This window comes from Brassica napus, chromosome C5, assembly GCF_020379485.1.
Source record: "Brassica napus cultivar Da-Ae chromosome C5, Da-Ae, whole genome shotgun sequence".
Lineage (NCBI taxonomy): Eukaryota > Viridiplantae > Streptophyta > Magnoliopsida > Brassicales > Brassicaceae > Brassica > Brassica napus.
The window spans coordinates 55,382,128-55,406,561 of NC_063448.1; the positions used below are offsets into that span (position 1 = coordinate 55,382,128).

The window sequence follows — 24,434 nt, forward strand, 5'->3', positions numbered from 1 at the left end:
GCTATGAATAAGAACAAAGCTTTGATCATTCCTTAAAGACCCAAGAGAAACCAGCAATAAGGATTCTGAGAATCAATTATTTGATCTTGAACCTTGTTGGCTTATATTTGGAACTGAAAAATATGTAGCACCTTCAAAGATTAGCCCGAACTGATTAATTTTTATCTTAGAATAGTGAAGAAATGGGTTTCAGAGTTAACTTTAATTTCTTTAAGGATTTATTTGAAAAGTTTGCAAAAATAGAGGGGTTTATTTGTTATTTTCCTCTGTTTTCAGACCGTGAGTTCGGTAATTAAACAAACAAAAAAAAAACAGAACAGAAGTCGATCAACTTTCGAGATTTCAAGAGAGAGAGAGATGGTGTTGAACAGTAGGTTGGTGGAGACAACAGTGAATATATCAACGGATCTATGGCAATACGTAGCTTGTAACCCCGAGAGGCTTCCTCGCTCCACCGTACTCCGTTTCATCTTCTGCATCCCTCTCCTCCAGCTCCGCCGCCTCGCTTCCTCTCTCGGCTCCTACCTCTGCTTCGATTCCGATCGCCGCAATACTCACTCCGATTAATTTCTACGGCCACGGATCGTCAAATTAGCTCTTATATATATTCCTATTCGTCTGTTATTTCGACTTTGATTTGGATTATTGTTTTTTCATTTGCGTAATTTGTTTGTTTGTAACCAACCGAAAGGAACATTATTAAAATTCGAATACCAAAATAAACCGGAAATATCAAAACAGACTCAAACCAAACCGGACAGTAGAGAAGACGTGTAAACCAAACGAACATACATCGAAGGTTTCGTGAGGGAGAAGATGAAGTCGGTGGTTGCTCATTTCTCAACGCCTTTAATCACAGGAGCTAGATTCTTCTCTCCTACATGTCTTATTCAACGGCAATCGATCTCCACCGTCCGCTGTAGAAAGTCTTCCTCCTCTCTCACCGTGATGGCCTCATCTTCAGCTCAGTCTTCTTCTCAGGTTCATCTTTTCGTTATTAGAGAAAGAAAAGTTTGAATTTTTATACAAAGTTAACATTCTTTTTTGATTAGAGACCGAAAAGTTTGAATTTTTATGCAAAAATAACGTTTTTTGTGATTAGAGACAGAAAAGTTTGAATTTTTATGATTGAGTAGATCGGGTCAGTGATGATTTGTCTGATGATTTCATGTATTTGGATAGCTTTTGAGCTCAATATTCGACAAAAGTTCTAAACTTTGTCTCATTATCAGGCTGTATCACCGGGGAGTGCTGAGACAGATGTTTTCAAAATGATTCAAGCTCACGAGGTAAATGCACATATTTGGGTATCCATGCTCGGCTCAACATATCTATCTATCTATCTATCTATCGCTATGATTTGATAACCATTCATCTTCTTAAAGGCGGCTGTGGATGTGAATGTGTTGTTAAAACAAGTTGATTAGCTGGTTTGTCTCGTTTCCTTTCCAGGCTAAGGCTGCTCGTCTTTCTCGTGTTGAGGAAATAAGAACTGTGCTTAACGGTAGTGTTTGTGGTATGCTTTCCACTTTTTCTCAGGTGAGCTAGTTCTTTTTTTTTTTTAATTTCTTCTATGCATATTAAAGGTTGTGATATATTGAGATTCTAGGATTCTTATTATTTGACGCTTGGCTATATCTGATTTACTGGAAATGGTGCAGAAGTATGAGGGTTATCCGTCAGGATCTATGGTTGATTTTGCATGTGATGCTGATGGTTCTCCGATTCTGGCAGTCAGTAGCTTGGCTGTCCATACAAAGGTTTGTTGCTTATTTTTAACAATATCCAGATTACTCATCTCTGTTTTGCTGCATTTTGGTGAGCCATAGTTTACATACTGACAATGTGTGGATTAGTATACTAAACAGACCTGACTCAGCTTTGTAATTCATCCCTTCTTGCAGAATCTATTAGCTAATCCAAAATGCTCACTACTGGTTGCTAGAGACCCGGAGGACAGGACCGGTTTGAGGATCACCCTACATGGTGATGCTGTGTTGGTATGTGTTTCTGCCTTGTTGCTTTATAAGTTATAAAAGAAATTACATTTAAAAACAGTGCTTCAATGTTTGTTTGTATCTATTATGTAAGGTTTCTGACAATGACCAAGCGGCTGTTCGATCTGCCTATTTGGCCAAGCATCCCAATGCTTTCTGGGTAAAGATCCTATCTTGCAATGTCTACAAAGTGACAATGTAATATAACATCTCTCAATAAGTGAACGGAACTTTTTCTTGTCAAGGTTGATTTTGGAGACTTCAGCTTTATGCGGATTGAACCAAAAGTTGTCAGATTTGTTTCAGGGGTTGCAACTGCTTTTCTAGGATCTGGAGGTTTCTTTCCCACTTCATCTTCTTTATGCAATCCAGTTTATATGATCCTGCTCATTTTTATTTGCTTTTGCTCTGAGATCTCCCTTTGTAGAATTCAGCAAAGAGGAGTACCAAACAGCCAAAGTAGATCCTATAGCTCAGTTTGCAAAGCCTGTAACGGTATATGTCAATTACATTATCTCATGAACAGATATCAGTAGATGCATACTAACAACTAGTTTTTTTTTCATTTTGGCAGTCACACATGAACAAAGACCATGAAGAGGATACCATAGCCATTGTACACCATGCAACATCCATACCTGTAAGTATCTCACTATCTTAACCTTAGTCAACATAACCATGTAGTGTTCATTTAGTTCTATGTGATCTGGCTGAGCCTGGCGCTGTTTATATACATCACAATTAAACCTCCTAGACATCACAATTAAACCTCCTTAAATGTCAGGTGGAGAGCGCCTTGATGCTGGATTTGGACAGCCTTGGTTTCAACGTTAAGGTGTGTTCTCTGAACACCAAAACCCCTTTTTTTCTCATCTTTTAGTTCATAAACATATGTTCTCTTCTTCGTGACAGGCTACTCTTCAAGGGAACACCTTCAAGATCCGAGTTCCCTTCCCAAGACGCGCTCAAGACAGAAAGTAAGACCGCTCTGTGTAACATTTTGTTGTTGTTAAAAACTACTGGTACCGCGTTTACTATTCAGAGCGATCCAAAACTTGATGGAGTAACTCTTTTGGGATGGTGGTGGTGTTTACAGGGATGTGAAGATACTGATAGTGGAAATGCTTCAAGCTGCCAAGTCTGTTTCCAATTAGTGTTTTTGCTGAAACAAGCCCCAAGCAAATAAGTCTGTATCCACTCAGTTTGCCAAAGTAAAAGATGGAAAAGCTTCATGTCTTCTAAAGTTCCTGCTACTACTATTACACAGAAGGCTTCCTCCTATATATGCTTTTCAATTCATCCAGTAGAAGACAATGAAAAGCCATTTTTAAAAGTCGAGTAGAACTTGGCTTACTTTAATCCTTTTCCGGTCAAAGCTGTAGATTGATTCTTAGAATACGGTACAAACAATCTCATACTTGTCAATGTTCCACGTAATATAAAAGAAAAATTATGTCAGAAGAATGGGACCAAAAATACATTATTTGAAACAGTAGTAAGTTGCAATACGATTGTGTACAAGTTACAACAACAAGCGCATACATTACCCAAATCGGCCCAGCCCGGCCCAGCAGAAACCAGCTCAATTCTCATTAATTTATCCCACATCGGTTACTTAAAGTGAAAATCGTGTCTTTATATATAACGTTGGACGCTGGACGGATCGCCACTCAGGTGATGGTGGTACCTTGCCTTGTGAAGAGGCCCTCCCCCCCCCTCCTCTTTTTTTAATCCAAATAAAATTGTCTCCTCTTTTTTTTTTTATCCAAATAAAATTGTCTAACTAACTCATGATTATTATGTAAAGTTTGGTTTTTAAAATTTTTACAAAATATAAAATTTATTAGAGCTCAAACGCTCATAACTTGAAAATAAATATTATATTGACTTAAAATTAAAATTATGACATGTGCCAATTAAAAACATGTAGGCTTTGAATGGTGACCAAGGAACGAAAGGGAACACTGAATTCCTTATCATTCCCAAAAAAATTCACCATTCACAAGGAATAATTTTTCCTTCTTGTTCCTCTTCATTCCTTTTTTTGTAGAGAAATATAGAACAAAAACATTCCTTGTTAAATTTAATAAGGAACAAGCATTCCTTTTCATTCCTGCCATTTTATTTCTATACGTTTCTTTTCTATTCGTTCCTCGTGTTCCCGAAAAGGTCACCAGTCAGAGCCGTAATCTATATGATAATATTCTCTTCTTTTAAAAAAAATTCTATATGCATTTCTAAGAAGCTATGAAATAGATCACAATCATTCTCAATGAATCCATAAAAACGGATTCTATTTTTTTTTCATCGAGTCCAGATAGAAACTAAAGATCTGTAATTATATAATAATATTCTATTTACTAAAATTCTTAATGCACTTCTAATATGGTATGAAGTAGATCCGGATATTTCTCAATGAATCCATAAAAACTTATCCTATTTTTTTCATCGAGTCCAGGTACAGGCTAAAGGTCTTGGACGACTGTTCCGGCATATCAACTTTGAAAATTTTGATTTCCTTATAATAATACCACATTACAGGGCCACATTTTTTTATATAGATTTGAAGTCACTTACAATTATGGGAGGACACTCAATGAGCGAGGGGAGATGATAGAGACTATTACTAATAGTTCATCAATATATTGCAGAGCATTAGCAAGTAGATGAAAAAGAGAGTGAGTTTTAGTTAGGATTTTTCTAAAAGGAAAACATTATATTTTACATATCTTTTTTATTTTTCTATAAACTTTAAAAATCATTATATTAATGAAACATGTCATATTACAAAACTGGATGGCCAATCTCTGTCCAGCTATGCTCTTTCCATGTTCATTGAGTAGAGCTTCTGTTTCGAATAACAATCCTCTTCCTGTTGCAGCATCTCTCCCCAAAGATCCTGCTCAAAACATCAACCTCAATAATCATATAAACCAAACCGACCTAAATCTCGTTAGAACAGGCACCTACAATGGGTTTGCCGGTCACAATAGCAGGAGAGTGTCCATGGAATTTTGAGTATTCATCAAGAATCCACGCCATTCTCTTTACAGAAATGCATGATTATATTTCAGACAACAACACATAAGGACTCCAACGGAAGTGCAAGAGAGATTTTACAAAACCTGAGGACCGGTTCCCATGTCAGGAGCTGGAACATCGGTATGAATCCCAATGACGTCATGAATCTTCTGTGTGAAAACTCGAGTCAAACGTTCGAGCTCTGAGATGTTTAGCTCGCTAGGGTCACAACCAATCCCTCCTTTGGCTCCACCGTAAGGTATTTTAGCCACAGCTGTTTTCCATGTCATGAGTTGAGCCAAAGCGTTTACCTCATCCGGTTCCACCTTGTCAATAACCGACATCCGGTTTAATTCATATACCATAATCGAAGTTGCTTTGGTTTAAATGAAACTCATGAAAGCAAACCTCTGGATGATATCTGATGCCACCTTTCATGGGACCTCTTGCGTTGCCATGTTGGACTCTGAATCCAACGAATGATGCGAGAGTTCCGTCGTCTTTAGGTATGGTACATTCCACCTGTAACGATTGGTTATATTCCGGTTTAGTGATCTCTAACCGGATCGGTAAGAAAATAGAGGACAAACCTTGATTTCCCCGAAGGGGACGAGAAGACTTTTCTCGAGTTTTGAATCCAAACCAAGAAGCCTTGATACATATATATATATATATAGATACATATATATTTGCATTACAATTCACTTTTTTGGCTGATTGGAATATGTTGTGATAAATTTAATAGCGAACAAAAATTAATAATGTCAAACAAGTAAAACAAAAGTAAAATAAATATTGTCTTAACAAATATAATGAAGTATAAAAAACATGTTACAAATACATATTTTTAGACGTATAAATCGCTATTTCATCACAGTTTTTTTAGACAAAAAGTAATACTACATGTTAACATGATTTTATTTTACAATTTTTTTTTTCACGATTCATCTACTAAAGACCCAAAAAATTATTGTAAAATTTTATTTAATGAAAGCCCAGCTCATAAAAAACCGTAATGTCCAAAAATGAGGCTCATAGAAAGTGATGGTGGACATATAAACCCAAAAGTAATGAAAGCCCAGCCCATAAAAAATGAATATTTTGATAAAAAAAGCTCGTTCGTCTTGTTTCTCTAGTCCAGTTCGAAGATTACTAGGGTTCCTTGTTTTAGCTGCTCTCGATGGCTACTTCTTCGAAGAAATCGGTTTTTAATTTTACAGGCAAGCGAAAGAAGTCGGGATCTGATTCGGAGCCACCTAATTTATTGGGTAAGCGATACTTCATCTACATGTTTACCAATAACAAATCTTACTCTGAGGAACTTTGTTTGTTTGTTTGTTTTGTATAGTGAAGCATAAACTGAAAGAGACCAAACCTATGATTCTGAAGAAACATAAGGTAAGCTAAGATGCGTATGAATATTTGATTTTTGTTCTACTTTTGAGTCGCTGCATGCATGCAGGCGGAGGAGGTTGTCGTAAAAAGGAAAACAATCTTGGTTCGTGGTCTCCCTAAGGACGCTGGGATAGCAGATATCATCGATCTTTTCAAACATGTTGGACAAGTTGTTCGTGTTCAGCTTGTTGTACACCACGGTTTCAGGAAGACAGGGGAATATGGCTTTGTCAAGTTTGCTTCTTCTAACCAAGCAGACAAGGTGAGATTGTTTTAAACAATTATTTAACCAAGATTTCTGATTTTTTTTTTTTTTTTAATATTGTAGGCTCTCCAAAAGATTAAATATTTGCACGGTCGCCAGATTATTGCTCAGAGTTTCCCTTATGTGAACATCATATCCAAGTAAGTTCCATGTTAATATTTTAATCTGATTGCTATACTTTTGGATGCCATATTACACAACTAACACTATTGTTTTTTTTTTTAATAAGGTATTGCAAAGATCACACAGTCTGGTAAGAAGATTACATTCTTGATTATTACATGGAGAGACTTTCAGCTACTTTTCCATATTTCAGGAACAAAGATTTCATTCTACGAGAAGAAGATGAGACGCCACCTCCCAAGTTTGTTGAGGTATCTGAATCTTCTGACGAGCCTGTTATGTTTTTTTAAGTAAAATTTTCTACGTAGAGTCGGCCCTAACACACACACTTGCCTGTTAATTGCAGAATGTTGTCTTTGTTTCCAACCTCTCTCCTCAGACTAAATTATTCCATATGTAAAGAGTACAAAAACCTTTAATTTTCCGCTTCCATTGCCTGATATTTTGGATTACTTTCAGCCTTTTGTACTCCTCTTTTTCACAGCATCGACTACTTCAGTCATGTTGGAGAAGTTGTTAGTGTTCGACTTATCGTAAACCCCGAGGGCAAGCATGTAGGCTATGGCTTTGTCGAGTTTTGTTCTGCTTACCGAGCACATAAGGCGCTGGAAAAAATGAATGGTGAATATTTGCTGGATCACAAGATTTTTATTGACCTAGCTAAGCTGCCTCCCTACCGTCTCCTACCCATGTAAATTTCTTTTCCAAGTAAATTTATTTGCTTGAGTTTTAACATCATTACAGCACAAGACTAAATGATATATCTTTTTTTTTTTTTGTTAATTAGGTACAACTTTGCAGAGAAGCTCTGGTAAGGGGATTTAACTATTTTTGGTCAAGTTTTTTTTTTTTTTTTGTTATACATGGAGAGATCACTTTGGTTTCTCGAAATTTCAGTTACGAAGACTATATTCGACGAGGGATCCTTGTGAGAGACGAAGATGAGACAGAAGATAGACTTTATCAAGAGGTAGGACTTTTTGATGAAACTCCCAAGAAACATAACTTTGGTTACTTTTTGTTTGTGTTTCTCCTTAAAGTCATGCTAACACACTTGGCTGTTAAATTCAGGCAGTTGCTGTAAGAAATAAGACGATCTTTGTCAACAATCTCCCTTGCCCAACGCTAATACAAGATCTGTAAGTAGCGCCTTTAACTTCCTCAAGTTTCTTTTCATGACTAATATTGTTATCCTCCTTTTGACAGCATCGATTTATTCAAAGATGTTGGAAAAGTTGTTCATGTTCGTCTTGTTATAGACTGTGAGGGCAACCAAATTGGCGATGGCTATGTTGAGTTTTCTTCTGAAGAAGAAGCAGAGCAGGTGAGATTAATGATGTAAATTGTTCATGTAGTAATTTTTAAGTACCACCATTGCTGATTAAGTCTTTTTATACTGTAGGCCTTGAAAAAGGAGTATTTGCCCGATCAAGAAATTTTCCTTTGTTCGGCTGAGGGATTTCTTGATCCCAAGTAAATCAACACTAGCTGTAACTTGTTGCTTAATTTTTTTTTTTTTTACGCCATTAAAGAAGACCTAACATTATTTTTATTTGTTTTTGTTAACTAGGTATTGCATTGATCACAAGGTTTGGTAAGAGATTTAACCATTTGTAATTTAAAGTGATGTTTTTGGTATACCTATTGAGATCACACTGATTTTCGATCATCCAGGTACGAAGACTACCTTGGACGAGAAAACCGTCTGATCGAAGAAGATGATGATGTGGAGGAAGGATTCGATGAAACTCATGATTTTGCTGAGGAAGTAGCCTTAAGAAAAAAAACTCTCTTTGTTTACAATCTCTCTCCCGGAATAAGAAGAATTAATCTGTAAGTAGCACTTTGAATTTCCTCTTGATCAAGCTTTTCATGACTGATATTTTGCCCTCCAGCGTCGATTACTACAGAAATGTTGGAAAAGTTTGTCGTGTTCGACTTGTTGTAAACCGCGAGGGTGAGCATGTGGGCTGTGGCTTTGTTGAGTTTGCTTCTGCCGAAGAAGCAAAGGAGGCGTTGCTGTACGAGAATAGTAGAGCTATGAATATTCTCTCCGACGTGGTTGAGATGGCTCCATACCCTATCCGACCCAAGTAAATTGTTTCTCTAATTTGTGTTTGCTATAAAGCTTTCTTTAACATAAGAGACTAATGCTACTAGTCTTGTTGTTGACTTAGGTACAGGCTTGCAGAGAAGCTCTGGTAAGGGATTTTACTATTTTGAGTTTCTTCAGCACATTGGGTTAAAGCTTTTTCGTTGGTAAGATAACGGAAACGGTTTGTGAATATTTCCAGGAACGAAGAGTACCTTGGACCAGAAAGCCTTCCGACAGAAGAAGATTATGAAGAAGATTATCTGGAGAAACCGGAGGTAACTGAATTATTCTGCGGTAAGAAGAAAACCTTCTCTTACGATGACTGATGGAAGAAGCTATCTGGTGTTTTAAACTTATAACATACAATGCAAGAAGCTATTTGGTGTTTTTAACTTATGATACATTCTTAGGTTCTAGTTAATTTATTGTGTGAATGAATCTATGTTAAAATATGATTTAACTTGTGATGTTTTGGTGGGTGGGCAAAGCGAAAAAGACTAGTGGTAGAATCATTTAGATTACTAGTTTAATGGCCTAGTCTTATATGATCTAAGTACATGCTACAATAATAAAATCTGGTTGCACAATCTATAATATTAAATCATAATAAAATCTATATGATCTAAATATCTTGAAACTCGAGTACAATCACGTCTCTGAATCTATACTCCATTGTTTATAGCTTCAATTTGTAGCAAACACAAACAACCAAGCGTAAACTAAGATTCCGACACTCACAAAATTCTTCTCAACAGTAAGTCGCTGCCGGCTCACCGTATGTTAAGACAAAGATTCTAGCAACCATCTCCCAGTGTTTCTTTGCTGTTTGTTTTGACTTGTTAAGCCCCGATGGATGGTAAGAACACAAGCACTATTTTCTTGGCCTGTTCCCAAGTTCCAGTTTCCTCAGTTACTGACAGTCAAAGAAGCACCTTGTGCAGCGGTGATGATGTCACCTTCCTTGGTCTGCTTCAAGAGTCAAAACTCTCCATCCCTTCGGCTGGCTCCATAGCATCCACAGAAGATGCCCTCCTAGCTGTTTCAACAAGTAAGCTTAAAGCTGCTCGCCTGCTCTCTCTAATCTTGCAGCAGTGGTTTAGGAGATCAAGAACTGCAACCACCTCTTCTTCGTTGGATTTGAAGTCAATCTCGCAAACTCTGCAAAGCCAGCAATGTAAATTCAATTAGCGAACTCAACCAGTTTCTTCGGATTACACATACATGTATATCGTATAAACTATTCTTGTGTGATTAAAGAGCAATGAGAGGAAATAAATCATTTCCTTTTATGATACCCCAGACCACCATATTCTCCAACTGTACCTGCTATTGCAAACTCAATCTCTGGGTCTTCTCTTATCTTCTTCCAATTTTTCCATAGAAAACAGAAACACGAAATCACTAGATTTTTACGGGGCCTAAACAATAAGTAAAGGCGAGCAAAACCCAAACCCCCAAAAGTCCACGAACCTGAAGTCTGCATGTCACAGTCATGGGAGGACAATGGAGCTGCATTTGAAGCTAACAGTGCCAAGTAGAAGACTCTGATTTGATTTCTTCCAAACCAGCTCATAAACTCGTGCTACGCTCAGGTCTAGTGAAATAATGTTTCCTGCTACAATCAACTCCATGCTGCCATAGTCATCTTCCACTACACCTAACAATTTTGTTTTTAACATCCCGCATCAGTGGACCAAATTTTGAAACCATATCAGCTACATAGGCTGTGCAACATACTCCTAAGTCAGACTAGGTGTATATAAAAAATACTCTCATCCAGAAGAATATAAGATCCCCATATTGTAAAGTAACGAACATCTCCACAAAGAATCATAAATTTCGAGAAATGATAGTGGTCCGAATAATATTTCTTCTCTACCGCATGGGTTTGTAGTCCAGAAACACATGGACGGATGAATTTTTCTTTTATTTTCACTGATTTCAAGCACAAGGCCGTCAAGACAGATCTTTTGGGAGTCCGTTTCAATGTTAAGGTGTGTTCTCTGAACACCAAAACCCCTTTTTTCACATCTTTTAGTTCATAAACATATGTTCTCTTGTTCGTGACAGGCTACTCTTCAAGGGAACACCTTCAAGATCCGAGTTCCCTTCCCAAGACGCGCACAAGACAGAAAGTAAGACGCTCTGTGTTACATTTTCTGTTGTTGTTAAAACTACTGGTACCGTTTACTATCAGAGCGATCCAAAACTTGATGGAGTAACTCTTTGATGTTTACAGGGATGTGAAGACACTGATAGTGGAAATGCTTCAAGCTGCCAAGTCTGTTTCCAATTAGTGTTTTTGCTGAAACAAAGATTGGAAAAGCGTCCTCCTGTCTTTCTAAAGTTCCTGCAGCTACTAGTAACAAAGAAGGCTTTCTTTCTTCTTTACACACTCTTTCATCTTGTTATAAACAACTCTTCAGTCTTGTAAATATCTTAAGAAGACTAGAAAAAAACTTGATACATGAAAAAGGTTTATAATTGTAGATTTGTGAAGTTTGTATTAGATGGAACTCATGTATGCTTTTCAATTCATCATATGCTTATGGTACCAGTAGAAGACAAGGAAAAGCCATTTTTATAAGTTTCTTTAATCCTTTTCCGGTCAAAGCTTAGATTGATTCCTAGAATACAGTAAAAACAGCCTCACACTTGTCAATGTTCCACGTAAAATAAAAGAACATTACGTCAGAAGATGGGACCAAAAATAACATTATTTGAAACACTAGTAAGTTACGATAAGATTGTGTGCAAGTTACAACAATAACAAGCGCATACATACATTACCCACAAAGAAACAATGCTTCCTTGTAGTTCAAAATGATCAAACTGAGAGAAACTACTTTTATAAGAGATTGCTTTAAGTGAACACAAACAAAGCAAAAGTTAGCTTAAGTCAATACGTAAAAGATTTCTAAACAATCTTCATGCTACTCAATCTGAATCGCTCTCAATATTATTCCCCATTGCTTTTAATCCTCTTGCTCTCCTCTGCAACACAAACACACATAACATCATTTCTTAAGCCATTATTATATAAATTATAGGGGATTGTCTGTAAAATGCTGAAATAAAAACGTTTTATAATGTTAATACCTTCTTAGAGCTCTTCTTGACCGTAACATCGTATCTATCCGGACACATATCAGCCAACCATGTTCCAGGACTCACCAACTGTAAACACAAAACGATAAGAAACTCTCAAACACTTTTTGAAAGGACTTTGAAAAAACTTACGAGCAAGCTTTTTTGGATGAGTTTGGCTCTCTTCTTAGGCCTGTGAGAAGGCTTGCAGCCTTTCATAGCCATGAAGTCTTCTTCCTTCTCTTTGCTCGACAGCGTCACAAACAGCTTCGGCCACATGCTCTCCTCTCCCTTGCCGTTGCTCTCTTCTCCGTTGGTATCAACAACGCCTCTCGTAGTGTAATACCTCTCCTCTTTCTCTTTCTCTGGCGGTGGTCCGGATCTGAGTATTGCACCTTCTGATCCTCTAACAAAGAAATAAAAAAAAAATTGAGTCTTGTGGATTCGATTCACGGGGAAAAGGTAAAGTCTTTGTGTACCTGGAGAATCTTGAGGAGTGAAAGAGGAAGGTCTCGTGAGAAGAAGAGTTAGATTGGAGTTGCGAGATGTGTTTGGTGTTGTCCTTGTTGGAGGAGGCTCTTAGGCGTCTCATTCTCTTCTTGTTTCCCCACTGTAAGAACATTTCTTGTTCTAACGACGACATTTTTGGAGCTTCTTCTCCGATTTGTCACAACTGAAGAACTTGTCTGAAACGAAACAGAGTTTATTAGTGTAATAAAGAGAGGATTTTAAAAAAATTATTAAGAACTGAAAATTCAAAAGAGAAATTAATTTAGACTGAGAATATTCAATTTACTTACAGAGATCAATAAATTTCTCCGACGAGTCTGGCGAAACCTTTGATGACAAACGTTTGTGTGTGTGTGTGTGTCTCTCTCTCTCTCTCTCTCTCTCTCTCTCTGTCTGACTTCACGGCTCTGTATTGTGGAGGTTAAGGTGGCTTAGGGCATCTCTGTCTTATATTTCATCTCTATGGCTGTCAATGGAGCGGTCTTTGTGAACCGTTCGATTATTAAAATCGACGGTACGATTTTTAGACCAGGTAAAAAATTACTTTTCTGTCCTTTTTCCCGACCAGTGGGCAAATGGTAATGAATTTTTTCACTGCTCACTTTTTTTTTCTGCTGTTGTAAGGATTGGTAATGGACCTAACAAGGTGGGGGGGGGGGGGGGGGCCTCCTTGAGAACGACCCTCCGATTTTTCGGAATTTTCTAAACACAAAAGTTTTAACCCGTCTGGCACACACCATATGGCTAGGCCTGCGGCGTTAGGTAATTCGGTTCGGATAATTTAGTTTTTGATAAGTTCAATTCAACGTAAATCTTAACTAACCCAAAATAAAATTTGGTTCGCTTCGCTATTATTCAGTTAGTTCGTTTTTTAAAAAAAAAAAATTCGACCAATTTTTTTATTTCAGTTATATTTTGGTTTAATTTTGTTAAAATTCGGGATAAATTCAGTTAATTTTGGTTAAATTTGATTTAAAATTTAGTTAGTTTGGTGACCGAAATCCGAACTTTTTTAAAAACCTACCAAATCAAACTGAACTAACCGGAAATTTTGGTTATGTTAAGTTCAAGCTCAGAGCCCTGCTATGGCATATAGAGGAGTTGATTGGCAAGTGATTTAGAAGTGCTGGGAGATCTTTCTACAACCTAAATTATTTCTACAACCCAAATTTTTACCAATCATGTTTTGTAAAGATTTTTTAAAGCTACAAATTTTTCTTTTCTTTTTATTTATTTTTAGCTGTGGAAAGCCATAAATCTAGAACACTTATTTTTTGCTTTAGAAAATTTATATGTAAATCATTGAATTTTTTTAAACCTATAGCTAATATTCTACATCAAAATTATCTACCACAGTAAAAAAAAATCTACGGTTTTATTTCTAAAGCAAAAATATAAAGTTACAGCTCATTCCAATCATCCCCGGAATAGCAAACTTTCTCATCTAGTCATGAAATGCTTTCGTTTTGGAGAAAACAAAAAAAAAAACTACGTGAATCGAAATACTAAATCAAACAAATCACAAAAAGATATTTAAGTTATTTCACAACGATTAAAATATTACATGAAATTTTACAATGATCTATCAACAGATTGGATTTTAACAAAATTTACAAAATGTATTGACAATGACCATGCATGCACGTTGAACTTATGAAGCTGGTAGATGAGGGTAGACTCGATCTCATCCCTTGATTCGAAAGAGAATTTTGGACGGTTGGGATTCAAAGTCCATCGTAGTAACCTCCAAAAGATATTTGAGCTCTTACGACAGGAACACATTTCATTGCAAAGATTGCTTCATTAACCTTTGTTGCATGATTCACAGCTTCATTCATCCTCTACAACCACCATTAAATAATTAAAACATTTTTAATCAATAAGTTTGATACGTGTTATAGGTTTTAGGGATTGTTGTTAGCATTTAATAAACGGAGAAATTTTCTTCTTGAAAGTAAACTTTGACGTTTGGCACAAGCTATAAAGTTAGAAACAATCGGATTACGAAACGTATAAAGCTACAAAGAAGAATCTGTCTTTTTCAACTACAGATAATTGTTCACTTAAACACGTAGCTTCACCTTATCAATATTCATTTACTTGGATTTAAAATAATCCAAAACCTATTTCTATAGTTTAATCAAAAAGTTAACAATCATCTAATCTAATCAAATTTTCTAGAACAACAATTACCCAATTATAACCAGCAGACAATTACCAACTATAATCCTATCATATATCACTAACATCAAATTATAGGTTTTATCCAAATCTACCACTCCCTTAGCTTTCACATCTCTAATAATTAATCAAGATACATCATATCTGGAACCTAAGCTTGTGGAGTTACCTTATTAATATACAAAACTCCATTTAATTAATTAATTAATTAATATAATTTTCATAAAATGTTCAAGTTACCTTATGGTCATCGGAGTAAATCTGGAACCTAAGCTTATGGTTCTTGTTCTTACAAACTTTGATGTTGTTGTGTCCGAGGAACAAGACACATACTGTAGCAGCTGCTGCTGCAACGCCAAAAGAGCAAACAGCTCCGATCCCATTAAGACCAATCTTCCATAAGTTCAGTTTCTCACCACCATGTCCACTCGTCACATCATCATTCTCTTTCTTCACTCGCAAGTCAACGCTTCCTTCGCAACTCGCAGCATCTATCGAAGGCACAGGACTCGTGATCCACGCTGGTGGGTCAATTTTCATGTCGGCAAATTCAGTTTCCTTCGTTTTCTTGAAGGATACGCTTGGTGACAGAACAGACTCCATCAAAAGGGTCTGTGTTGGATCCGGGTCAAGATCGGGGATATTCTTGTTCTCGTGATCCAACACTGGTTCCCAAGCCATGGGGACTTGGAGGGGCTTTGTGAGGACAACTATGGATCTTGGAGGAGACTCTATCTTGTGGAGAGGATCTTGAGTAGATGGGGAGAGGAAGCAATCCAGTATCATGGCTTCTTGATGATCCTCGTCATGATCAAGATCAAGATCCTTGAAATAGCTTTTGGGGAGTAACTCCCACTCCTCAAGATCCATGTCTCCTTGAGATGATGTCATTGGAGCTTTGATCAGGGTTTCCAGAAGTTCAAGAGAGAAAGAGAAGATTTTATTTGTTTGACATTAATGTGAGAAAATGAAATCTTTTGAATTATTGGAGCCAAGTGGGCTTAGGTATTTTCTCTTGTGGAAGTGGTTTCAAGATCCTTTAATAGATTTGAGAATGTTTGGACACATAATTAATAAATATTAATAATTGAGAAATATGTTCAATAGAAAAGGAATTAAGATTTGAGACTCTTCTTTAATTTTTCTTCTTCTTCCAAGTTACACATATCTAGGATGTTTTATATATACACACAAAATACTTTGAAAAAGTTTCTTGAAAACGCGTATGATAATAGTATTAACAATATTGACGAAAAGCTATTGAGTATAGAAAAAAATACCATGTATATAGACATGGATTGATATTAGTTGAAGTTGACATACATATACAAGACATGTAAATGAATGTTTATTTTTGAATGTATTATTTTGGAGACGAAAGTGAATTTGAACTTATCTAACGCAATGAAGTGATGACAAAGCAACAAGTGGTCCACTTGGGACCTGTTTCAAGAACTATTGATTTGCCTTCTTTGACAAGCTCCTTTAATTCTTCCCCCATGTTCAAGTCTTGTCCATTATTTTAATGTTTTGATAAACTCAAAACTATCCTTCGGATCACTGGATTTTCAGTTAGTGCATCATATTATTATTACTAGTCAATCAATCAATAGTTTTTTTCCTAGATTTTCCTGTTAATAACAGTAAAACATATATTTTCCCTTTCTTACTTCTCCAACTGATTTTGATAATCATTTGTTACTTTCTTAATATCACCTTGTTAATATTAATATGTTTTCAACTCTTCTTATCTATAAAGTTAATTAGTCTCGGATAAGGTTCAGTTTTGTTGATGATATCATTCATGTTTGTAACAAGGCTGTAAGGGGGATTACTAAGAATCTTGTGTGTGCTAAATGCCACTAGTAATAAAAGAATGGATGAAAAAATAAAAATAAAATAAAAATAAAAGAATGGATGAATTACATAGTTTGATGTGAACACACTACCCATATATCAGATTATATTATTTTCGAGTTTTGTAGTTTTGGGAATAACTCGTCTTTGACGTGTTTTCATCTCATCTCAGTCTTGATAATATTGGAAAATGGTCAAGTCTACATTAAAGCATGAAACATTCATAAAATGCTACGTGATTGATATATTCTGTAAAGCAGCATGCACATGATACTGGTGATACCATACCGTGGAGCTAACCGAACTCGGACAAACCTTACGATACAAAGTTGCTCTGAAGATTCAGAGAAAGTTTAGCCGACTCAACAAAAAATATTTAGTAAAAGAAATGAGGTCAAAACATACATCTCAGATCCATAAAAAAGACAAAAGAGAGAAAGAAAGATATACACAGGCAGAAACAAAGCTGTTCCTGGATTTACATGCTTTTGACGCAGACAAATTAACTCAGAAAGTCAATATAACATTCCATGTAAAGGGAAACTCTCAGGTTTCAAGAACACGCTTAAATACTAGAAGGATCTCTTCAAGGGATCAGGACTGGTCTGACGAAGCTTGGCCAAGAGACACAGATGCAAGCGATGACGCCCAGGCTTGAGCGTTCATTGCTCTTTCATGAAAGTTCCTAGTTTTGACGAGTCTAAGTTTCAACCATAGCCTCCTCACATCGACCATGTGGAGAGCACGGCTGAACAGTTGGCTAATCTCTCTAAACCTTTCCAGGTTCAGATTGGAAACGTAAGAAGCCCACAACGCTTTCATGCGTGATTCTGCTATGGGGAAGACGAGGATTGCTATTTGTAAACAGATGAACAGCAGAGAGAGTACCAAGAAAGGATCTTGTCTGAATATTTCACTGATAGATGTCCCTTTGCGTAACCATGTGATGAGGTTACCGTTGGTGGCGTCTAAGCTGGTTGTTGGTTCAGCTTCTGCCACGTACTGGACAGGCTTGAGACCTGGCAAAACCGAAAGAATCATTCAGTTATTATTGACTGAGATAAAAGATAGCACAAGCAAAGACTTAGTCTGATGAATCTCACCTGTAGATTCCTCATAAAACTCAATGAGGGATGTAAGATCCTTTTGACCATGGTAACGCGCCTTTGAAGCTTGATTTACAATCAGGATTGAAGGTAAGCTGCGGATACCATACCTTGAAAACACACTGCAACAAAATCGATTAGTCAAATAAGTTAGCAAGACAAATAAAAAGACAAAACATGATGACACCTATAAACACATGGAATAGGAACCGCTAATGAGACAATTACACAAGGCAGAGAGGGTAATGGTGAATTAGGCAACCTAGACTTGTAATCAACAGATACAAATAAAAAAATGAGTATCAGTCAATGAAAATGTAAGATAAAGTAACAGCAAACAGATATAACATTAGTTTCAAATAATAATTTTGTAATGATACTGATAAATGAACCTATTTCAATAAAACATCTGATTAGGCAACAATTTTAAATATGTTATTCAATCAACTAGCAAGAAGTAAGGGGGGGGGGGGGGGGGGGGAATAGAAAAAAAGAGAGAATATGTAGTGATTTCAAGAAAGAGAAGGGTGGCTTACGATGGGAGTGCTTGAGAATGCTCGACAGCTAAGTGCTGTATCCGAGGGAACATGGAACTCAACATATCAAACTTAGGACGGACAGCACGTGAGAAAGGGCACCAGGAAGCATAAAAGAGCACAGACATATAACCATTCGCATCATAGTTCAAACCCATTAACCTGTCAAGTGTCTCTCCACCTACCTGAAATTGAGACACAGCTAATAGTTACAAAACAAAGCTTCTATGCCCTTGTGAGAGCTAAAAACACCTACTTTGATTACGCAACATCATATTTGCTTACTAAAACAAATAAACAGTTTGTCTCAAAGCAAAGCCTCAGTCTTGTTTAATCGTAGTAGTACCTGGATAGGAGGAGCTGGATGGAGAGAAGAAGGACATTTGGAGTCTAAATCGAAGCGGAAGAGCTCGAATTCGTGATTGCAGACGGAAAACTCCACAGGGGACGATGAAGCCAAGACAGAAGGAAAGCATATTGTACTCAAGAAGAAGAAGAGAATCGGAACCCGCAAATCCATAAGGAAACTTCAAGGTTGGAATATTTTGTCGGAAATTTCTAGCCGAATGATTATTATTACAAGCAAAAACGGCGAAGAACAGAACCTAATTTAATGTCTGAAGAAGAAGAATCAGAAACATCAAATTGGGGGGGGCGAATCCCAGATCCGAGAAACCCACAAACTTGCTACCTTTTGGACAGGAAAACAAGAGATCGCAAAAATGTCCGAACTCTGTTGTTTTTTTATTACAAATGCCTATTCGTCTCCTCCGATGTGTTTGTTTGTCTTTTTTTTTTTTTTTTTTTTTGTTCTTCTGACGTTGGGATTTAAAGAGTTATTTTCATACAAACCGATCTTAAATTTTTTTCATTTAATTCTCTGCATTGCGCAAAGGAAAGTTTGTATTTTTTTTTTTTTTTATCCAAATATTTTTACTTGTTTAACATTATCTTTTACTGCAAGTGGATGAGATTGAAATTTAATATAATTATTAGTATTTTAATCCATCGAATTTAGTAAGTAGATTTTTTTTTTTTGAAATCAAGAAGTCCACAGATGATCACGGTGGTTCGTTGTAAAGAAAAAATGGCCTTTGCGTATTAATCAAGGGGGTTCCGTAACTAGTTGAAGGGTTTAAGAAACATACAGGCCTATGAGAGTACCAAAGGCCCTTTATCAGCCCAAAACCGGTCCATCGTCATGCTCAGGGAACTGAAGTGGAAGAATTATGGAAGCTACAGATAGGAGGAACAGAGATGAGATCAGTCACCTCAAAACAAGACATAGCAAAAAGATATTCCGGAATTAGTTTCGGGGGGTTTGAACCCGACGCGAATCGAACACGCAACCTTCTGATCTGGAGTCAGACGCGCTACCATTGCGCCACGGATCCGGGTGTAAATTTACCCATACGCATGCTGATAGACCTTACTTGAATCTACATTTGGGAATTGGAATGTTACCAATCAATCCTTTTTTTTGGTCATCTGATAGATTAATTTGAAAGCTTGAAACATAAAGGAAGAGTGACATAAACAAAATATATCCAGATTAAGATGCTCAAAACAGCCAAGCATACTAAAACTTCCACTAAAAAATAAAGCCATATCCAAGATCAATCACAAACTACCATTGATCCATCCCAAAAAAATCTTGACAGCCATCCACTCAAAGTTCCAACTAAATAGAGGGATCAATTTCATCATTCTCAAAGAAGCCTGCCATCCAAAACGGCGAACCTGCAGCTACATAAGATTAAGCATAACCAAGTTGTATCACACATTGAGCAATGAGGAAAGCTCCTCTATTAGTTACTCTATCCTCTTTCACCAATTTCCACCACTCCAATTTGCTTAATCTTTCCATAAGCTCCAACTGCTGGCATCTAAAGTTTGGCCACGCCGTGGGTCTTAGAATCACCTTCGTGAAAGTGTCATCATCCAGCGCAAAGATAAGTCTGTTGAGTTTATGATCGTGCATACTCTCGATAGCCCATCTAAGACCATGTAAACTCGCTTCTTCTTTAGATAGGATGTTCGAGAAGGCACGACGACTATGTATTAAGACCTTGCCTTGATCATTTCTCATAGGCTTCAGTATATAGAGCATTTACTGAAAAATTAAATATTTTGTAGGGGGTTAACCCATAGATTTTGAAAAAAAATTAAAAAAATTAAAATTCTACTTTAATGCATAGTTGCATCCTTCACTAACATATGATGAAGGTCAAAGAGGTTTGAAACCTGTGTTGTCTCCGTTTTTCCAGAGAATAGCGATTTTATAGTGGTTGGTCAACCAATTTAGGGAGTATTATGAAGTTTTACTAAATTAATTGGCGAAAAATTTAAACGATACCCATGTAACATGAAAGAGAGTTTAATATACGTTCTGCAAATGTAGAATGTGTTTATAAATTTTAAAACAACAGTAAAGATCATAGGCTTCAGTATATAGAGCATTTACCGAAAATTAAATATTTCGTAGGGGTTACCCATAGATTTTGAGAAAAATTTAAAAAAATAAAAATTATATTTTAATGCATAGTTGCATCCCTCACTAACGTATGATGAAGGTCAAAGAAGTTTGGAACCTTTGTTGTCACCGTTTTTTTTAGAAAATAACGATTTTATAGTGGTTAATCAACCAATTTAAGGAGTATTATGAAGTTTTACTAAATTAATTGACAAAAAATTTAAACGACGCACTTGTATCATGAAATAGAGTTTAATATACATTAATACAAATGAAAAATGTGTTTAAAAATTTTAAAACAACACTAAAGATTATATGCTTCAGTATATAAAGAATTTACCGGAAAATTCAATATTTTCGTAGGGTTTTAACCCATAGATTTTGAGAAAAATTTAAAAAATTGAAAATTCTTTTTTAATGCATAGTTGAATCCTTCACGAACATATGATGAAGGTCAAAGAGGTTTGGAACCTTTGTTGTCTCCGTTTTTCTAGATAATAGCGATTTTATAGTGGTTAGTCAACCAATTTAGGGAGTATTATGAAGTTTTACTAAATTAATTGACAAAAAAATTAAACGATGCCCATGTACCATGAAAGAGAGTTTAATATACATGAATACAAATATAGAAAGTGTTTATAAATATTAAAACAATAGTAAAGATCATAGGTTTTAGTGGATAGAGCATTTACCGAAAAATTAAATATTTCGTAGGGGTTAACCCAAAGATTTTGAGAAAAATTCGAAAAAATGAAAATTCTTTTTTAATGCATAGTTGCATCCCTCACTAACATATGATGAAGGTCAAAGAAGTTTGGAACCTTTGTTGTCACCGTTTTTTTAGAAAATAGCGATTTTATAGTGGTTAATCAACCAATTTAGGGAGTATTATGAAGTTTTACTTAATTAATTGAAAAAAAATTTAAACGACGCACATGTATCATGAAATAGAGTTTAATATACCTAAATACAAATGCAGAATATTTTAAAATAACACTAAAGATCATAGGCTTCAGTATATAGAGCATTAACCGAAAAATTAAATATTTTGTAGGGGTTTGAGAAAAATAACCCATAGATTTTGAGAAAATTTTTAAAAAATTAAAATTATATTTTAATGCATAATTGCATCCTTCACTAATATATGATAAATGTCAAAGAGGTTTGAAACATTTGTTGTCTCCGTTTTTCTAGAGAATAGCGATTTTATAGTGGTTGGTCAACCAATTTAGGGAGCATTATGAAGTTTTACTAAATTAATTGACAAAAAATTTAAACGATACCCATGTACCATGAAAGAGAGTTTAATATACATTACTGCAAATGTAGAATGTGTTTAGAAATTTTATAACAACAGTAAAGATCATAGGCTTCAGTATATAGAGCATTTACCTAAAAATTAAATATTTCGTAGGAGTTAACCCATAGATTTTGAGAAAAATTCTAAAAAAATGAAAATTCTATTTTAATGCATAGTTGCATCTATCACTAACATATGATGAAGGTCAAAGAGGTATGAAACCTTTGTTGTCTCCGTTGTTCTAGAGAATAATGATTTTATAGTGGTTAAGTCAACCAATTTAGGGAGTATTATGAAGTTTTACGAAATTAATTGACAAAAAATTTAAACGATGCCCATGTACCATGAAAGAGAGTTTAATATACATTAATACAAATGCAGAATGTGTTTAGAAATTTTAAAACAACACTAAAAATCATAGGCTTCAGTATATAGAGCATTTACCGAAAAATAAGTTTTTTCGTAAGGGTTAGCCCATAGATTTTGATAAAAATAAAAAAACTAAAAATTCTATTTTAATGCATAGTTTCATCCTTCACGAACATATGATGAAGGTCAAAGAGGTTTGGAACCTTTGTTGTCTCCGTTTTTCTAGATAATAGCGATTTTATAGTTGTTAGTCAACCAATTTAGGGAGTATTATGAAGTTTTACTATATTAATTGACAAAAAAATTAAACGATGTCCATGTACCATGAAAGAGTGTTTAATATAAATGAATACAAATATAGAAAGTGTTTAGAAATATTAAAACATCAGTTAAGATCATAGGCTTCAGTATATAGAGCATTTACCAAAAAATTAAATATTTTGTAGGGGTTAACCCATAGATTTTGAGAAAAAATTAAAAAAATTAAAATTCTACTTTAATGCATAGTTGCATCCTTCACTAACATATGATGAAGGTCAAAGAGGTTTGAAACCTGTGTTGTCTCCGTTTTTCTAGAGAATAGCGATTTTATAGTGGTTGGTCAACCAAATTAGGGAGTATTATGAAGTTTTACTAAATTAATTGGCAAAAAATTTAAACGATACCCATGTACCATGAAAGAGAGTTTAATATAAATTACTGCAAATGCATAATGTGTTTAGAAATTTTAAAACAACAGTAAAGATCATAGGCTTTCAGTATATAGAGCATTTACCGAAAATTTAACCCATAGATTTTGAGAAAAATTTAAAAAAATTAAAATTATATTTTAATGCATAGTTGCATCCTTCACTAACATATGATGAATGTCAAAGAGGTTTGAAACCTGTATTGTCTCCGTTTTTCTAGAGAATAGCGATTTTATAGTGGTTGGTCAACCAATTTAGGGAGTATTATGAAGTTTTACTAAATTAATTGGCAAAAAATTTAAACGATACCCATGTACCATGAAAGAGAGTGTAATATACATTACTGCAAATGTAGAATGTGTTTAGAAATTTTAAAACAACACTAAAAATCATAGGCTTCAGTATATAGAGCATTTACCGAAAAAATAAGTTTTTTCGTAAGGGTTAGCCCATAGATTTTGATAAAAATTTTAAAAAACTGAAAATTTTATTCTAATGCATAGTTTCATCCTTCACAAACATATGATGAAGGTCAAAGAGGTTTGGAACCTTTGTTGTCTCCGTTTTTTAGATAGTAGCGATTTTATAGTTGTTAGTCAACCAATTTAGGGAGTATTATGAAGTTTTACTAAATTAATTGACAAAAAATTTAAACAAAGCTCATGTACCATGAAAGAGAGTTTAATATACATGAATACAAATATAGAAAGTGTTTAGAAATATTAAAACAACAGTAAAGATCATAGGCTTCAGTATATAGAGCATTTACCGAAAAATTAAATATTTCGTAGGGTTAACCCATAGATTTTGAGAAATTTTTAAAAAAATTAAAATTCTATTTTAATGCATAATTGCATCCTTCACTAATATATGATAAAGGTCAAAGAGGTTTGAAACATTTGTTGTCTCCGTTTTTCTAGAGAATAGCGATTTTATAGTGGTTGGTCAACCAATTTAGGGCGTATTATGATGTTTTACTAAATTAATTGACAAAAAATTTAGACGATACCCATGTACCATGAAAGAGAGTTTAATATACATTACTGCAAATGTAGAAGGTGTTTAGAAATTTTTAAACAAAAGTAAAGATCATAGGCTTCAGTATATAGAGTATTTACCGAAAAATTAAATATTTTGTAGGGGTTAACCCATAGATTTTGAAAAAAAATTAAAAAAATTAAAATTCTACTTTAATGCATAGTTGCATCCTTCACTAACATATGATGAAGGTCAAAGAGGTTTGAAACCTGTGTTGTCTCCGTTTTTCCAGAGAATAGCGATTTTATAGTGGTTGGTCAACCAATTTAGGGAGTATTATGAAGTTTTACTAAATTAGTTGGCAAAAAATTTAAACGATACCCATGTAACATGAAAGAGAGTTTAATATACGTTCTGCAAATGTAGAATGTGTTTATAAATTTTAAAACAAC

General features: G+C 35.2%; 5 protein-coding genes, 1 long non-coding RNA gene and 1 other non-coding gene across 10 annotated transcripts; 2 read left to right on the top strand and 5 right to left on the bottom strand.

The window, feature by feature from the left end:
- The first annotated feature begins 189 nt into the window (after positions 1 to 189).
- On the top strand, positions 190 to 11,207 carry BNAA05G37200D (glutamyl-tRNA reductase-binding protein, chloroplastic). Of its 3 annotated transcripts, none has more exons than XM_048759490.1 (12): positions 190 to 981; positions 1,233 to 1,289; positions 1,453 to 1,539; positions 1,662 to 1,760; positions 1,905 to 2,000; positions 2,092 to 2,157; positions 2,243 to 2,333; positions 2,425 to 2,492; positions 2,572 to 2,637; positions 2,782 to 2,832; positions 2,910 to 2,974; positions 11,136 to 11,207. In XM_048759490.1, the coding sequence occupies exons 1-12, from the start codon at positions 817 to 819 to the stop codon at positions 11,191 to 11,193; spliced, it is 969 nt and encodes a 322-aa protein (XP_048615447.1). In that variant the 5' UTR covers positions 190 to 816; the 3' UTR covers positions 11,194 to 11,207. The 3 variants fall into 3 exon arrangements, with proteins under 3 accessions (XP_048615447.1, XP_048615448.1, XP_048615446.1); XM_048759491.1 differs by lacking the exon at positions 2,910 to 2,974 and adding an exon at positions 10,967 to 11,031; XM_048759489.1 differs by lacking the exon at positions 11,136 to 11,207 and adding an exon at positions 3,094 to 3,455.
- On the top strand, positions 6,141 to 9,365 carry LOC125587985 (polyadenylate-binding protein 2-like). 2 transcript variants are annotated; one of them, XM_048759486.1, is made up of 18 exons: positions 6,141 to 6,286; positions 6,367 to 6,416; positions 6,481 to 6,675; positions 6,742 to 6,818; positions 6,908 to 6,931; positions 6,995 to 7,052; positions 7,148 to 7,197; positions 7,286 to 7,492; positions 7,589 to 7,612; positions 7,699 to 7,771; positions 7,873 to 7,940; positions 8,008 to 8,125; positions 8,204 to 8,274; positions 8,372 to 8,395; positions 8,476 to 8,634; positions 8,697 to 8,894; positions 8,979 to 9,002; positions 9,096 to 9,365. In XM_048759486.1, exons 1-18 carry the CDS (start codon positions 6,199 to 6,201, stop codon positions 9,220 to 9,222), a joined length of 1,635 nt encoding a protein of 544 aa, XP_048615443.1. In that variant the 5' UTR covers positions 6,141 to 6,198; the 3' UTR covers positions 9,223 to 9,365. The 2 variants fall into 2 exon arrangements, with proteins under 2 accessions (XP_048615443.1, XP_048615444.1); XM_048759487.1 differs by having other exon boundaries at positions 8,712 to 8,894.
- On the bottom strand, positions 9,484 to 10,866 carry LOC125587987. Its single transcript, XR_007324381.1, has 3 exons — positions 10,367 to 10,866; positions 10,220 to 10,259; positions 9,484 to 10,054 (listed from the first exon to the last, which is right to left on the bottom strand). It is a non-coding gene; the product is annotated as an uncharacterized LOC125587987 (long non-coding RNA).
- Positions 11,208 to 11,595: 388 nt separating the features above from the next.
- On the bottom strand, positions 11,596 to 13,028 carry LOC106418608. Its single transcript, XM_013859341.3, has 5 exons — positions 12,784 to 13,028; positions 12,463 to 12,669; positions 12,137 to 12,389; positions 11,996 to 12,073; positions 11,596 to 11,890 (listed from the first exon to the last, which is right to left on the bottom strand). The coding sequence occupies exons 2-5, from the start codon at positions 12,624 to 12,626 to the stop codon at positions 11,834 to 11,836; spliced, it is 552 nt and encodes a 183-aa protein (XP_013714795.2). The 5' UTR covers positions 12,627 to 12,669; positions 12,784 to 13,028; the 3' UTR covers positions 11,596 to 11,833.
- A 984-nt stretch (positions 13,029 to 14,012) lies between these two features.
- LOC106418491 lies at positions 14,013 to 15,903 on the bottom strand. The gene is made up of 2 exons (XM_013859215.3): positions 14,915 to 15,903; positions 14,013 to 14,334 (listed from the first exon to the last, which is right to left on the bottom strand). The coding sequence occupies exons 1-2, from the start codon at positions 15,563 to 15,565 to the stop codon at positions 14,218 to 14,220; spliced, it is 768 nt and encodes a 255-aa protein (XP_013714669.2). The 5' UTR covers positions 15,566 to 15,903; the 3' UTR covers positions 14,013 to 14,217.
- A 980-nt stretch (positions 15,904 to 16,883) lies between these two features.
- Positions 16,884 to 19,012, bottom strand: LOC106416388 (5'-adenylylsulfate reductase-like 5). The gene is made up of 4 exons (XM_013857260.3): positions 18,520 to 19,012; positions 18,174 to 18,358; positions 17,635 to 17,759; positions 16,884 to 17,550 (listed from the first exon to the last, which is right to left on the bottom strand). Exons 1-4 carry the CDS (start codon positions 18,691 to 18,693, stop codon positions 17,126 to 17,128), a joined length of 909 nt encoding a protein of 302 aa, XP_013712714.2. The 5' UTR covers positions 18,694 to 19,012; the 3' UTR covers positions 16,884 to 17,125.
- Positions 19,013 to 19,495: 483 nt separating this feature from the next.
- On the bottom strand, positions 19,496 to 19,567 carry TRNAW-CCA. The gene has a single exon. It is a non-coding gene; the product is annotated as a tRNA-Trp (tRNA).
- Positions 19,568 to 24,434: the final 4,867 nt, after the last annotated feature.